This window comes from Tupaia chinensis, unplaced genomic scaffold (assembly GCF_000334495.1).
Source record: "Tupaia chinensis unplaced genomic scaffold, TupChi_1.0 Scaffold000360_1, whole genome shotgun sequence".
Taxonomy (NCBI): Eukaryota; Metazoa; Chordata; class Mammalia; order Scandentia; family Tupaiidae; genus Tupaia; species Tupaia belangeri.
This window is the reverse complement of record NW_006159856.1, coordinates 1,713,387-1,729,252: the sequence shown is the minus strand read 5'-3', so window position 1 is coordinate 1,729,252 and position 15,866 is coordinate 1,713,387. Positions and strand designations below refer to the sequence as shown.

The window sequence follows — 15,866 nt, the reverse complement described above, 5'->3', positions numbered from 1 at the left end:
GTGTGCTTGCTGGGGTTTTGGTCTCTTATACCCATTTTTTTTTTTTTTTTTTTGGTAAATCATCAATATTCTCATCAGGTCCCATTAAGTGGAACTGGGGTAATATTTAACACACTAGTTCTCCGTGTGACCCATGCAATACTATTGGTGAGTTTGGATATGGATTAATATCACATCATAAGTTTGGTATTAAAAAAAAACCCAGATTATTCACTATTTATGCCTTGAGAGACATTTCAGATTGCCAGAAAGTAAGATGACAGAAAATACCTTTTATTTTGAAAAGCCATGAAGCCAGCAGCACCTGATCACCGAGTGTAGAAAAAGCCATTTGCAGGCATCTTGGGAGTGAAAATAAATTCGGTTTCTCAGGGAAGCGTTAAATTGTTTGGGGCAGTATTTCCGCTTTCTGTTTATTTTTGACACTTGTTGCAGTTTCTTGGTTAAGCGGGGCTGCTGAATGGATTATTCTTATTTTCTTTGGATGCTGTCGCTGTCCTCACAGGTTTACCCACTCCCTGCTTCTTCTGTCCTTTTCTGGGACTGAGTCAGAGGCAGGCGGATGGCAAGATGGGAAGGCTGAGATTAAGCCATGTCTGCGTAGGGTCTTCCAGAGCAGAGTGTGGCACTTCTCAGCGGCAGCCCTTGGCGTGTGTGCAGGCAGAGGGTGGCTTGGGCCACCTTCCTGTCTTACCCACTGCGTGTGGCACAGGCCAGGGTTCAGCATGCTGCCCCTCTACCAGGTCTGACCTGTGGATGCAGGCAGGTCACTGCTCATCCTTCTCTCTCTTCCCCCAACTTTGACTAGGGCCCTGGACTTTGGGTACCTGACCCAGGACATGATTGATGACTATGAACCGGCCCTCATGTTCACCATCCCAAGGCTGGCCATTGTGTGGTAAGTGCTTCCCACCCAGGGAAGTCCTTTAGCAGAAATCCAGTATGACTGTCAAGGCTGATGGTATCAGATCCCTTCCAGGTGCCAATAAATAGAACTCATACCCCCTTGACAGGGGCTGCTCAGCCGCCCTAGCACTGTCACCAAGTGACCTGCTCTCATCCCTCAGCAGATGAAGAGCCAGGTGATCTGCACACCTCCTACTTACCTCTCTGCACTGCCGAGGGAGAGATCCCCACCCTAAATAGTGCAAGATGGCCCCACACTCATCACCCACCTCTGGAGGTGAGATTGAAGGCAGCCTGAGACACACAGAGGATGCACCCGAGAACAAAGTGACCTTGCAAGAACTCTCAGAGAGGCTTTGTAGTAACTAGAGAACAAGATGCCCTTTGTTCTTGCAAGAGGATCTGATTGGTTTGATTGGGTAGTTCTGAGGGCTGGTGGGGAGGTATGAGAACTGAGCTTTGCAGCTGCTCCTGAAACCGCCCCCTCCTGATATCCATGCCCCACCCCCAACCTGTCACACCTGCAGCTCAGGGCTGCCACTGGCTTCCTCTCCCACTCCTCATTGTCCACCTCCCATGGCAGCTGGCCTCAAGCAAAAATCCCAAAGCAAGAGTAGGAGCCAGACAGGGAGTGAGTTGTGGATTGGGGCAGGTCAGGCAGGCAGCATGTGCAAAGGGGTCTAGGCCGTGCCAGGGCTGGAGTGAGATCAGGGGTGACTCAGAGGTACTTGTGCAGAAATAATGGACCCCCCACCCCGTGCCTATATACCTAGGACCATATCCTTGCAAGATGGTGTCTCTGTGTTGTAGGTACACTGGGGCACACCTCCCAGGAGACATCTAAGAGTGCCCAGAGCACAGAGGAAGGAGGAAGCCTAGAGGACCCAGGGCTGCCCCTCCCCTTCACTCCTCTGCTCCTCAGGTGCTCCAGTCCCTTCCTGCTCTGGAAATAGTGTGGTTTGACACTTACTGAGCACTAGCTGGATGCCAGGCCCCACAGCTTTGTCTTTGCACAGCAATTGTACCCCTGAGAAGTCATTGCTGGCCCATTACAGCAAAGGCAGTGCTCAGGCCAGCAGCTCCACGTGACAGAATCACATCCAGCCCATCGATACAGAAACTACTCTTTGAAAAGAAAGCAGAAAACCAGTTCTGTGGCAGACCTGGCCTGAGGTGGAGGTGCTGGTAAACTGAGGCCTGAGAGATTGGCCAGGGTGGGGTGTCCTGGAAGGGTCCGAGCCTCAGCCCCCATGCAAGAACCTGCAGACTGGAGGTAAATGGGTTTGGCCTTAGCACTGGCCAGTGAGGACTGAAGCTGGGCATGTGCTCTCCTGGACACGCTCAGAGCTGCTGGGAAGGGTTCTACATGCCCCGTGCCCCTGGCCTGGCCCCCACTGCTGGTGGCTTTGCGTGGGACTCTCATCCTCGGGAGAGTACGAGTGCCTGGGAGCTTCATACTCTGACACACTGCTTTTACTTTTAGAGATTTATATTAATACAGTTCTTTAAAGGAATAAAGAGGCTTAATGAAGCCTCTAGAACCCGTAGTCACTTCTCAATCCCCATCTGACTCCCCCCCACCCTGGTCGCTCCCAACCTACAGGTCCTCCTTTCCTGCCTGCAGCTAAGCCCTGGCAGCTCCCCTCCGTGAGCAAGGCCTGAGGTTCCACTTAGGTAGTGGGCACTTCCCAGCCTCAACCCACTCAACCTATGCAGAGTTGAGACCCCGCCACAGATCAGACAGCTCCCTGGACATTTCCAGGACCCAGCCTGCCCCAGGGGCTCCTCGTTCTTCTGGCACAGTGGCAGCATCCTTCTCACCAGATCCCAAACCATCTGCATCCACCCTCCCAGCTTGTGTTCGAATGAGGCAGTCATGTGGCTCCTGCAGACCTTCCTGTAGCTCCCAACTGGGTTGAGTAATGGCTTTGTCCAAGGGAGTCCATGGCCAGTGACTTGCCCCGCCCACACCCTGTGAGGACCATGCCCAGGAACCCCCCTCCCCCACTTCCCTGCACAGGAGCTTCACTGGCCTCCTGGTTGTTCTGCAAATCCGCTCATCGCACTTGGCTTCTCTGCCTCTGTCTCTGCCCAGGTTCCAACCTCCCCTCACCTCCCTGAATCTCTGTCACAGTTTTTCCCTCCACTCTGCCCCCTCCCCCACCTCTGAGCCTCCCTTCCTTCTCTGGGCATATGACAGCCTCCAGTACATGGCTTACATACTCTGTTACTTGTTTATTAATGCTATTGAGCTATAATTTACTACCATATGGCTCAGGTCTGGTTTTTTTTTTTTTTTTTTTCTCTTAAGATTTTTGCTATAGGGTCTGTGAGCTTGCAAGAGAGACAGTGAGAGGGAAAGTTAGAAATCATCCCCCCAGGAGGGATGGCCACGCCTCAATCCCTTCTTCTCCATTGTCCTCCTGGGACCCTGAGCACGCACACACATGTGCCCAGCATGATTCCCAAGCCACCAGGTCTGAACCTCAAACCGTGGTTGTCCATGTGGGTGTCTAGCACCTTGACCACTACTCCACCTGCTGGCCCCACAGCTCATGTCTTTAAAGTGTACATTTCAGTGGGTGTTGGTACTTTCACAGAGTTGAGCAATGGTCACTAATTTCAGAACATTTTTGTCACCCCTTAAAGATATCCCTTACCTTGAGGCCAGCAGGTAATGTGAAGGTTAAGGCATTAGATCCTACATGACTGGCTTTGAGGTTCAAGTCCTGGACTTGGTGGCTTGAGAACCATGCCAGGCATTTGTATGTGCATGCCTAAAGTCCTGAGAGGAGAGTGGAGGAGAAGGGATTGCATGGCCATCTCCCAGGGGGTGATTTCTCACTTTCCTTTTCTTTCTGTCTCTCATGTTTTCCTCTGGTGAGCATATGTGTCCTGTAGGAAAAAGAGAAGAAAAGATACCCCTTATCTCTTTTTTATTTTTTTTATTTTTGGAAGTATTTTGATCATTTTAACTTTATTTATTTATTTATTTATTTATATATTTTAATTTGACCAGAGAGATACCCCCTTATCTCTTAGTGATCACCTCCACTCCCCTCTGATCCTTCATGCCATTTCCCACCCTTAGGGAACCACCAGTCTGTGTTATATTTCTATAGATTTGCCCATGTGGATTATTCGTATAAATGGGGTTTGTGTTATTTTTGTGTCCCCTCCACTGGATTATGGGCACCGGGAAGGCAGGGTTGCTCACTCTTTTACTCACTCATGTGCCCTTGGTGCCTGGCACGTGCTAGCACAGTGGACTTCTACAGGATGATGTGGCACTAGTCTGACAGGGCACAATGACGTACTTACAAAGGTTATCCCTGGGCCAACCAGTGACATAGTGGTTAAGGCAGCTGAATCCCACATGGTTGACTACGTGATTTGAGTCTTGGATCTAGTGGCTTGAAAAACATGCTGTGCACAGGAACATGTGTGCTCAAAGTCCTGAGAGGAGGATGAAGGAGAAGGGATTGCAGCATGGCCATCCCCCCTTGTGGGGGAGGAGGGTGATTTCTCACTCCCCACCCCCCGTTTGTCTCTGGCCCTACAGCAAACTATATATATATCTGAAGTAGTACTTGTAATCATAAAAATCCAAGGGACAATAGACATTCAGAATTAGAGACTGATTAGGAACAATAATACAGCCATTTAAATAATGTCAGGGAAAAAAATCTCTAATGCTATGCAAAAACATCCCTAGCATATGAAGTATAAAAAATTGTGACAAAAGTCACGATTTTACAAATATACATGTGTGTATAAATTCTTTTTTTTTTTTTTTTTTTTTTTAGGTTTTTGCCATAGGGCGCATGAGCTCACCAGAGAAAGGGGAAGTCAGAAATCACCCCCCAGGGGGATGGCCACGCCACAATCCCTTCTCCATGCTCCTCTTGGGATTTGGGGCATGCACACACATGCATCTAGTATGATTTTCAAGCCACTGGGTCTGGGACTCAAACTATGGCTGATCCTGTGGGAACTAGCATCTTAACCATCATACCATCTACTGGTCCTAATACAACATGTTTCTAAAACATGGTAGATAAAAATTTTATAAACAGAAATCAAATTAATAAATGTTCTTTTTAAAAATATTTGGTAAAATATGCATAACATAAATTTTTCCATTAACCAACTCTTACTGGGACAGGAAACCCTGAGGCTGAAGACGACGCTTGCCTTTGTCCTCTCAGATGCCTACTCCCCGGGGACACCGAGGAGCATCCTAGTTTCGGGTGCTTTTCTTCTTGTCCCTTCCTGGGTAGTTTGGGACGTCTCAGTGCCCTGAGTGCTGCAGCTGGACACTGGACATAGCTGACGGGATGTCTTCAGATCCCTGACTGTCCAAAGAAGGAGGTGGGCATGGCAGTCTTGGTGGTCTGTGTGCTAAGCCCTCCGATTCTTTCCTAAGGCTCTAGACCCCTTCTTAGGGGGTGGGCCTCATTCTCAACACAACAGGCTAGGAGCAAGAGGGCCCTTTCTCACTGCACTGAGAGGGTAACTGGGGCCCTCTCCTGGGCACGCTGCTGCTGCGCACAGATAGACAGTGGTCCCTGGGGTGTCTACCCTCTGGTATCCTGCAGGACTGATACCAGGTAAATTGCTGGTTTCAGGGCTGAATCCCCCGTGTAGCAGTGGGGAGAGCTCTGTGGGGTCCCTGAGAGAGGACTTCCGAAGGTGGGAATGGACTCCTTGCCTCTTTCACTGTTTTCTGGAAGATGAGATTGCCAGGCAAGGATTCACTAGCCCTTTCCCCCAACCTCCTCCCTTCTGTCTATATGGACTCTGCCTTTGTCCTGAGACCCCTGACTTACCCATAAAGCTAAGATTCTATTGTGGGAAATTGTCTCCTGAGCACTTTAGAGTTCAGCTGTCAGCTTAGAATTATTAGAACTGTCAGCTTCTGTGTAATCTGTACAACAGACCAAATGGAATGGAAGCCTGGCTGTAGCCATCCTCTGCCCTCCCCCCTGTGCTCTCCCCGTCATAGTCCAGACCAGGAGGCAGCACAGCCCACAGTTTTCCTGTGATTTTTGAACTTCCTTTCTTTTCTTTCTTTTTTTTTTTTTTTTTTTTTTTTTTACATAAAACACAATCTTTTTAAGGGAAAACCAGGCACTTGATTCAATTTCTATATCAGTTTTTCTCACTGAACTGGATGTGTTAAGCAAGAAGACTCTTAAACTAATGTGGACTCCGTGTTGGACAGTGACAGCTGGCAGTAAGACCTGTCATCCTGACAGGAAGAACCACACTGGTCCACTCCCTTGGTGCAAATAAGCTTGTAGGGCCCTCCCTCTGTGCTCTGACAGGAAGCAAGGGGACCATGCTGGGCAGTGGATGCTCTCTGGGCACCTGAGATCCGCCACGACCCGAGCTATCTGGTCCTGAGAGACCCATGTGGAGGCACCCAGGGAAAGCTTTTCTCTTCTCGAGGAGAGCCGGATCTCGACGTGACAATCGTGGCACACTCAGAACTGGGCAGGGTTGCCAGAACATGGTGCTGCCTGCAGAATCAGGGGCTGTCTGGAGGTGACATCTGAGCGGGTTGGTCTTTAGTAGGTGTCAAGCTGGATGCTGGGATGGGGACAATGAGGAAGCCAGCCCTGACTGCACAGGGCCCCAGCCCCAAGGAAGAAGTGCCTCTTGAGGCCTGGAGGCACCCTGGAGAGAGGGTCAGTCCTGCCTGGGAGCAGCGGAAGTCTGCTGCCTGTCTAGAAGGGTGTGAGAGCATTGGCTTGGTCAGACTGCTGGGAGGGAACCCATGGGCACCTCAGTTCTCACCTCTCACTTATGTTTTGCTTTTGGAGTAGATGGTTTCAGCTCTAATTCTCATAAGCCTCCACAGACAGATTTAAACACAAATCCAGTTTTTCCATTTTTAAGGAGGTAGATTTTACTAAGGAATCTTGATGCTAATTTATCTGATTGCAGCCCCGTTGGGTACAGATAGACTTTATAATTAGATTATGAGCTTTCCAATGAACATAAGCTAATCAACCCCAAAAGGTGATAAAGCAATAATTTTCATTGCTTTTTCTAAATTTGCTGAAGAGTCTGTCATAAGTGGTGAAGTGGGAGGCTGCGGGTGCACTGGGCAGTGTGGCCCAGGAGCCTGAAGTCTCCCTGCAAGTGTCTAAGCTGGGAGGTCCCAAGCTTGTCCAGGGGACCACAGGGCCTAACCACACTGGCTTTATGTCCCAATGCAGTGGCCTCGTGGTCTATGCGGATGGACCTCTGAACCTGGATCGCAAGGTAGAAGACATGTCCGAGCTGTTCCGGCCCTTTCACACGTTGCTGCGGAAAATAAGGTTGGGGGCTGGAGCGAGAGGGGGGAGGGGGGAGGGAGAGGGGAGGTTTGAGAAGGGGAGGTGCTGAAGTCCCAGTCTTCCTTCTTCCTGTGAGGATGGGCAGTTATTATTCCCCGTGGTTCCTAAACGATCCTGTGGTGGTCTCACCTGTCCCTTTTCCCCTGCCTGGTGATCTCATGGGGTCGGGGCTCTTTTGTGTTGAGCTTTAGGGACGGTAAAGCTCTCACTTCTCTTCCCTGGCTACACCAAGCTAAGATTGACCCCTTTGTTCACCAAAAGCCCTAAAGTTTACTTCCGTTTAAGCCAGTTTGCTGAGATGTTGGTCTGTCAGTTACTGATCTATGACGTCTGTGCCTACACATAGGAGCTCCTCATGTGGACCAAGTTCTTACCAGGTAGCCTCTCTGAGCGGGCAGAGCCCAGCTGTGGCCTCCTAGAGAGATGGGGCGGGGTCACATGAAGGCTGTGGCCCTTTGTCCTCTGAATGCCTCCTTAGCCCCATGGCCTTGTCCATCGAGGTGTCTCCCCTGGCCTCCAGGAAGCCCTCTTCCCTGGATGTTGGTTGAGTCAGTGACTCCATGGACTCCTACAAGGCCCATTCTGGGTCCAGCAGGATATCCCGAGGCCCTCTAGATGCCTACCCCACATGGGGCATCCTCAGGCTCAGCCAGGCTAGGACCAGATTTCCTCTGGGGACCCAGAATGTGAAGAATCCTGCCCCATGGGGAGCCAGAGGTGTTCATAGTCCAGGCAGTGAAAAGTGACCCCAGCAGGCTGTGTACATCCCCTCAGCCCTGCAGACCAGGCCATGGGCTCTAGGGCCCTTGGCAGAGTGACCAGTGGTGATTTAGTGGACTGGAGATAAGAGTGGGTGTGCTTAATCCATCCATTGCTCATATGGTATATGGTTATTGGTTGTTTCCTTCTGACCCTGAGGGGATGTGATTCCCGGCTCAAAGGCTGTGGCTCTGCCCTCCCTGGGTGACCATCTGGAAGAGGAGATAACAAGCGATGAGGAGAGGTTATGGATGACATCGAGGCCAGGGAGGAAAATGCAGGGTGCCCTGAACAGACAAAGGTCTTATGAGAGAGGCAGAGTGACCAGTGGTGATTTAGTGGACTGGAGATAAGAGTGGGTGTGCTTAATCCATCCATTGCTCATATGGTATATGGTATATGGTTATTGGTTGTTTCCTTCTGACCCTGAGGGGATGTGATTCCCGGCTCAAAGGCTGTGGCTCTGCCCTCCCTGGGTGACCATCTGGAAGAGGAGATAACAAGCGATGAGGAGAGGTTATGGATGACATCGAGGCCAGGGAGGAAAATGCAGGGTGCCCTGAACAGACAAAGGTCTTATGAGAGAGGTGTGGGCAAGGGAAGGGAGCTGTGTAGGGCAGTGTGGGGGAGGAGAAGGCCTTGGGCCAACTGTGGTGTGGGCCTCCAGGGAGTGAAGTGGAGGTCCGTGAAGACCATCCATGCTAGGCCACTACGGGTCACTGAGAGAAAGGAGCTGATAGGTGCCATTCTGCGGGCGTACGGGGAAGTGAGGACAGAAGGCAACAGAAGGCTCAGTGTTGGGAACAACCCTTGTAGTGACGAGCAGGTGAGAACCTTTCCCATTAAGGGTGAACAATCTAAAATCACCAGACCCTGTTAATTATCATTCTCAAGGTTGTATCCCTGAAAGCTAGTGAGGATGGACTAAGACTGCAGTCACTTGGATGGGGTGGCTAGACCCAGGTGTGCAGCCCCAGTTCAGCACTGCCTGCCACCCAGTGAAATCACTTCTTGTGCTCCCCACACATGGACAAATGAGAATGTGAAGAATCCTGGGAGTGTGAGGACTTACCCATCATCTTGTTGACCACTGTAGTTCAGCAATTACAGGGCTTCAAAAATTACAGCCTTCATCTCAGGCTCATCTGCCATCCCAAAAAAGAAAAATCAGAAAGGGATCTAAATAAAGAGTAGTTAAGAATGAACCTGGGGGGTTCCAACAGGCGGCATGGTGGTTGAAGCACTGGACTCCCACATGGGAGTCCCAGACATGGAGGCTTGCTTCCTCACTTTCCTTCTCTCTCTCTCTTTCTATCTCTGTCTCTCTCTGGTGAGTGCATGTGCCCTATAACAAATTTTAAATAATAATAATAAAATTAAATAAGTAATTCTTTAAAAAAATAAAATGAACTTGGGGCTAGCCCCATAGTCTAATAGTTAAGGGAGCCAGATCCCATATGACCAACTGATCAAATCCCAGCCCTGGAAGCCTGAAAAGTATGCCAGGCATGGGGCCAGCAGAGGACGTAATGGTTATGTCATTGGATTCCCACATGGCTGACTGAGGTTCAAGTCCTGGACTTGGTGGCTTGAAAATCATGCCATGCATGTGTGCATGCCTGCCTAAAATCCCAAGAGGAGAAGGGAGGAGAGGGGACTGTGGCACGGCCATCGTCCTGGGGGGTGATTTCTTGCTTTCTTTCTCTCTGTCTCTCTGGTGAGCTAATGCATCCTATAGCAAAAATCTCTCTTAAAAAAAAAAAAAAAAGACAGAAAAAGAAGGACCAGCAGATATCATAATAGTTACATCACTGGTCTCCCACATACTGGACTGTGGTTCAAATCCCAGATCTGACAGCTTAAACTTAGTTGAGCACATGTGCATGCATGCTGAAAATCCTGAGAGGAAAATGGAGGAGAAGGGATTGTAGTGTGACCATCCCTCTGAAAGGTGATTTCTCACTTTCTGTCTCTCTGTCTCTCCAGCGAGCGCATATAGCCTGTAGCAAAAATCTCTTTAAAAAGAAAAAAAAAATTATTGGGCTTATATGCATGCATGCCCTAAATCCTGACAGGATGGAGAAATGGGGGAGAAGAAATTGTGGCATGACCATGCCCCACTGAGGGTGTGCTTCTCCTTATCGCTCTGTCTCTGGGGAGCACACACACGCAAGGCTGACCCACATTGTAGGTTCCAGGTTTGCACCCAAGGACCTCTCAGAGAAGGTCTCCAATGTGCTGTGTACGTGTGTGCTTACGAGCCATCTGGGGCTGGGCGAGGGCAGAGATGCTGTTTCTCTCTCTCTCTCTTTCACTCATGGAGGAAGTAAATAAATACTTAAAAAATCTTTTTGAAGAAATGAACTTGGAGTCAGTTGTAAAATATGATGAATAAGATGCGATTTTATCACTGGATATTTTAATAAATGAGCACTATTGAATATAGGCAGATGTGACTAGGCCTCTTGATGTGTTTTTAAATAATGCAGTCCAGACCCAACCATGGTCACACATGCTGGTTGAAGTTGCACTTGGCAGACTGAGTTCACATGGGAGGCTCAAGTTCAATTCCTGGCACACCCTAAAAGCTAGGCAAGCTCGCATGTGCCTGTAATCCTACTTATTCAAGAGGCTAAGTCAGGAGGATCCCTCACGTGCTGCCAGTGTAGACAGCACAGTGAAACCCCGTGGGAACAGCCGGCTATGGTGGCAGTGCTCGAAGTTCCAGAAACTTGGGAAGCTGAAGCTGGAGGATCACAACATAGACCTATCTTAACAATAACAATAAAAAATTTCAGGCAAGACTTCTGCTTTGGGACACACGGGAAGCCTCAGGTGGTGGCAGGCCAGTTCTCCAGCCACAACTAGAAAAAAACAATTAAATCTGAAAAATCGTGTTTAAAATTTTTTTTTAGAGAGTTTTTTTGTCATAGGGTGCATGTGCTCTCCAGAGAGACAGAGACAGAAAGACAGAAAACAAGAAATCACCCCCCAGAGGGGATGACCATGCCACAAGCCCTTCTCCTCTCGTCTCCTCCTGGGATTTTGGGCACGCAGGCACACACGCCTGGTGTGAGTTTTAAACCACTCTTGACTACGTGGGAGTCCAGCGACATAACCTTTACGCCATCTGCTGGTTCTGGAAGGTCATATTTTTAAAGGTAATGAAACTGTGGAAATGAGGATTGGATGAAACAAAATTTCGGAGAGGGAAACGCCTTTCAGAGATGGGTCGGTAGTCTCTGACCATTCTTTCCCCAGCAGCGTTTGATGATCCCAGGTGTTGAGGCTTGTCTAAGGACTCAGGCTTCTTAGGCAGAGTCTGCGCTGGGGGAAGACGATCTAACTGGATGAGGCTGGCAGAGCTCATAGAGCATCTAGCAGAAAGTTCGTGATGGCAAGGGGAGGTTTGCACTTTGAGGGTTCTTAAAAGACAAAAGCATGACTTAAGCACACTACTAGTTTGCCCTAGAGATGTCTGCCAGATTTTTTTTTTTTTTGAAGAGGTTTTCGCTATAGGCGTGTGCGCTCGCCAGACACACAGAGACAGAAAGCGAGAAATCACCTCCCAGGGGGGATGACCACGCCGCAATCCCTTCTCCTCCATTCTCCTCTCGGGATCTTGGGCATGCACACATGCGCGCCTGGTGTGAGTTTAAGCCACCGAGTCCGGGACTCAAACCGCGGTCGACTATGTGGGAGTCCAATGACATAGCCATTACGCTAACTGCTGGTCCCAAGATGTTTGCCAGATTTTGAAGCTGCTTAGAGCGGGAGACTGCAAGTTGAACTGGAATTTTAAAAAGGCAAATCTGGGTCTCCAGCAAACAGGAGTCTGGGAAGACAGAGACCTTCCAGCCTTAGACCAGTAGTAATCAGACTGCCGCCTAGCCCCAGCCTGCTCAAATTCTGAGTGGAACGTGATCATTAGTCCTCACCATCTGCCTAACAGAGGAAAGGGGAAATCCCCTCTGGTGGAAGCATCATCTGTAACCTCTGTGTCTTTCATATAATCCAAACTTGCTAAAAATGTAAAGAGGTAAGAAAATATAATTGCTGGTCAAGAGAAGAGCCAGAAATTTTTTTTTTGAGAGAGTTTTTTTTTGCTGCAGGGCACTTGCACTCGCCAGAAAGACAAAGGCAGAGAGACAGAAAGCAAGAAATCCCCCCCCCCCGGGGCGGGGTGGGGGGGGACGCTGCAATCCCTTCTCCTCCATTCTCCTCTCGGGATCTTGGGCACACACACACACATGCGCCCGGTGGGAGTTTAAGTCGCCGGGTCCAGGACTCGAACTGTGGTTGACTACATGAGAGTCCAGCGACATAGCCATTACACCAATTGCTGGTCCCAAGAGCCAGAAATTTAATGCAGACTGAAGACTATTTAGGTAGTAGAGTTAACACACAAGGACTTGAACACAGTTATGATTGATATGTGTAAGAAAATAGAATGAGCACAAATGAGATAAGAGGATGGAGAATTTAAAGAGAATTAGAATCTCGGGACCAGCAGCTGGCATAATGGCTATGTCACTGGACTCCCATGTAGTTGACTGTGGTTCGAGTCCCAGACCTGGTGGCTTAAACTCAGGCCAGGCGTGTGTGCATGCGTGCCCAAGATCCTGAGAGGAGAATGGAGGAGAAGGGATTGCGGTGTGGCCATCCCCCCTGGGAGGTGATTTCTCGCTTTGTGTCTCTCTGTCCTTCTGGCGAGCACATGCACCCTATAAAAACCCTCTCCAAAAAAAAAAAAAAAAAAGAGAGAATCTGTAAAAAAGAAACAAATGGGCATTCTAAAGCTAAGAAAATCCGTTGCTGAAAGTAAAGACACAGAAGATGGGTTTAATAAAAGATTGGACACAGAAAAACACATCAAGGACAAGTCAGTAGAAGAGATTCAAACTGAAGCATAGAGGAAACGGAAAAAAAGAATGAAAAGCCAATAAGAAAGGACAACTGACAAAAACCAGAACAAGTGACACATGTGCAGCATACTCAGAAGGCCTAGCCTATGTAACTGCAGTCCTAGAAACAGGGAGTGCAGAGAGTGGGCAGAAGCAATACTTGAAGAAACAGTGGCCAAGAATTTCCCAAAACTAGAGAGAAATTTGTCCACAGATTCTGGCTGCTCAAAAAACTATAAGCAAGGGACCAGCAGTTAACGTATTGGCTATGTCGCTGGACTCCCACGTAGTCGACTGCGGTTCGTGTCCCGGACCCAGTGGCTTAAAACTCACGCTGGGCGCATGTGCGTGCGTGCCCAAGATCCTGAGAGGAGAATGGAGGAGAAGGGATTGTGGCATGGCCATCCCCCCTGGGGGGTGATTTCTCACTTTCTGTCTCTCTGTCTCTCTCTGTCTGTCTGGCGAGCGCACTCACCCTATTTTCCAAAAAAAAAAAAAAAAAAAAAAAAAGAAAGAAAGAAAGAAAGAAAGAAACACCCTAAAATAGAAGCAAAAGAACTTCTGGAAATGAAGAATACAATACAAGAAATTAAAATCTCCCTAGAAAGCATTAACAGCAGATTGAACCATGCTAAAGAAAGAATTTCTGACCTTCAAGACAAAGTCTCCAACATAGACCAAATCACCAAAAAGAATGAAAAAACAACCAAAACCAGAAAATAATGAGGATACCTTACAGGAAATTCTAGACATCATGAAATGCCCTAGTATCCGTATAATGGGTATTCCAGAGGTGAACAATATACTAAAGGCGTGAACATCCTCTTTCATGAAATACTACCTGAAAAATTTCCAAATATAGAGAAACATGGAGAAATTCAGACCTAAGAACTAAAAAGGTCTCCAAAGAGAATCAACACAAAATGTTCCTCCCCCCAGTACATCATAGACAGATCAATAAAAGTTAAAGACAAAGACAATATTCTCAAAATGGTAAGGGAGAAACTTCAAGTTACTTATAAAGGTTATCCCAGTAGGCTAACATCACACCTCTCAACTGAAACAATGCAGGCAAGGCAATAATGGGAAGATGTATTCAAAACATTAAAAGAAAAACAATTTCAGCCAAGAATAATATATCCAGCAAGATTATCCTTCAAATGGGAAGAACAAATAAAAGTATTCTCGGATAGGGACCAGTGGATGGCATAATGGTTACGTCACTGGACTACCATGTAGTCAACTGTGGTCTGAGTCTTGGACTTGGTAACTTAAAACTCATGCCAGGGGACCAGCAGTTAGCATAATGGCTATGTCACTGAACTCCCACGTAGTCGACCATGGTTCAAGTCCTGGACCCGGTGGCTTAAACTCACACTGGGTGCATGTGTGTGCGTGCCCAAGATCCCGAGAGGAGAATGAAGGAGAAGGGATTGCGGCATGGCCATCCTCCTAGGGGGTGATTTCTCACTTTCTGTCTCTGTCTCTTTCTGGCAAGCACACGCACCCTGTAGCAAAAACAAAGCAAAATGAAACAAAACAACAACAAAAAAACCTCTCCAAAACCAAACCAAACCAAAACAAAACAAAAACTAAACTCATGCCAGTTGTGTGTACGTTCATGCCCAAAATCCCCAGAGCAGGTTAGAGAAGGGATTGCGGCATGGCTACTCCCCTGGGAAGTGATTTCTTGCTTTCTGTCTCTTTGGCAAGTGCATGTCCCCTATATAGCAGAAATCTCTCTCTCAAAAAAAGTATTCTCAGATAACCAAAAACTGAAAGCATTCATCAATACTAGACCAGCTCTACAGGCAGTAATGAGGGGCGTATTGTATCAGGATAACTGAAGAGACAAAAACAGAAATAGGAGAACAAGAAACATCTGAGAAAATGGCTAACAAAATGACAGGGATAAAGCTGCAGAAATTAATAACATTGAATGTTAATGGATTAAATTCTCTCATTAAAAGATACAGACCAACTGAATGGATAAAATATGCCATCTATATGCTGTCTACAAGAAATATACCTCACTGATAAGGACACACATAGAGTGAAAGTGAAGGGCTGGAAAAAGATATTCCATGAAAATGGAAACCCAAAAAAAGGCTGGCATTGTGATACTGTTATCAGACAAAATAGACTTTACAATGAAAGATGTAAGAAGAGACAAAGAAGGACATTATGTTGTACTAAAAGGACTTGTTCACCAAAAAGATATAACACTTGTAAATATCTACGCATCAAACACTGCAACACCTAAATACATCAAAGAGAGACTGTTGGATCTCAAGGGAGAGAGAGACTGCACCACAGTAATTGTAAAGGATCTCAGCACCCCACTCTCTCCTCTGGGCAGATCATTTAGACAAAAAATAAACAGAGATACAAGATCTAAATGATACCATACATGAAATGAACTTGACAGACATCTACAGAGTATTTCACCCAGCTACCACAAAATACACATTTTTCTCACCCCACATGGAGCATTTTTGAAGATTAACCACATGATAGGGCACAAAACAAGCTTTACAAATTCATATGTATAGAAACTATATCCAGCATCTTTTCTGACTGTAATGGAGTCAAATTAGAAATCAACTACAAAAGGAGCCTTCAAAAATTCAGAAACATATGGACATTAAACAGCCTACTCCTGAGTGACTTTACAAACTGAAGAAATTACGACTGAATTCAAAAGGTTCATACAAACTAATGATAATGAATAAGAAGTGTTTATAACCTATGGGATACAGCAAAAGCAGTCATAAGAGGAAAGTTCATAGCAACTAGTACCCACAAGAAAAAAGCAGACAAGTAGCAAATAAAACAACCTAACGGCACAACTCAGGGAACTGGAAAAACAACAACAACCCCCCAAAAAAATTCCAGGAAAAAAGAAATAGTAGAGATTCAAGCAGAAATAAATGAAATCGAGGATAAAAGAACC

General features: G+C 47.3%; 1 protein-coding gene across 2 annotated transcripts in view; it reads left to right on the top strand.

The window, feature by feature from the left end:
* Window positions 1-15,866, top strand: part of ZFYVE28 (zinc finger FYVE-type containing 28) — a 117,506-nt gene that overhangs the window by 29,488 nt on the left and 72,152 nt on the right. For both annotated transcript variants that reach the window (XM_006152912.2, XM_006152911.3), the window contains exons 5-6: window positions 809-898; window positions 7,131-7,232. In XM_006152912.2, the coding sequence (XP_006152974.1) occupies window positions 809-898; window positions 7,131-7,232 (192 nt within the window). The remainder of the gene's footprint in view (window positions 1-808; window positions 899-7,130; window positions 7,233-15,866) is intronic.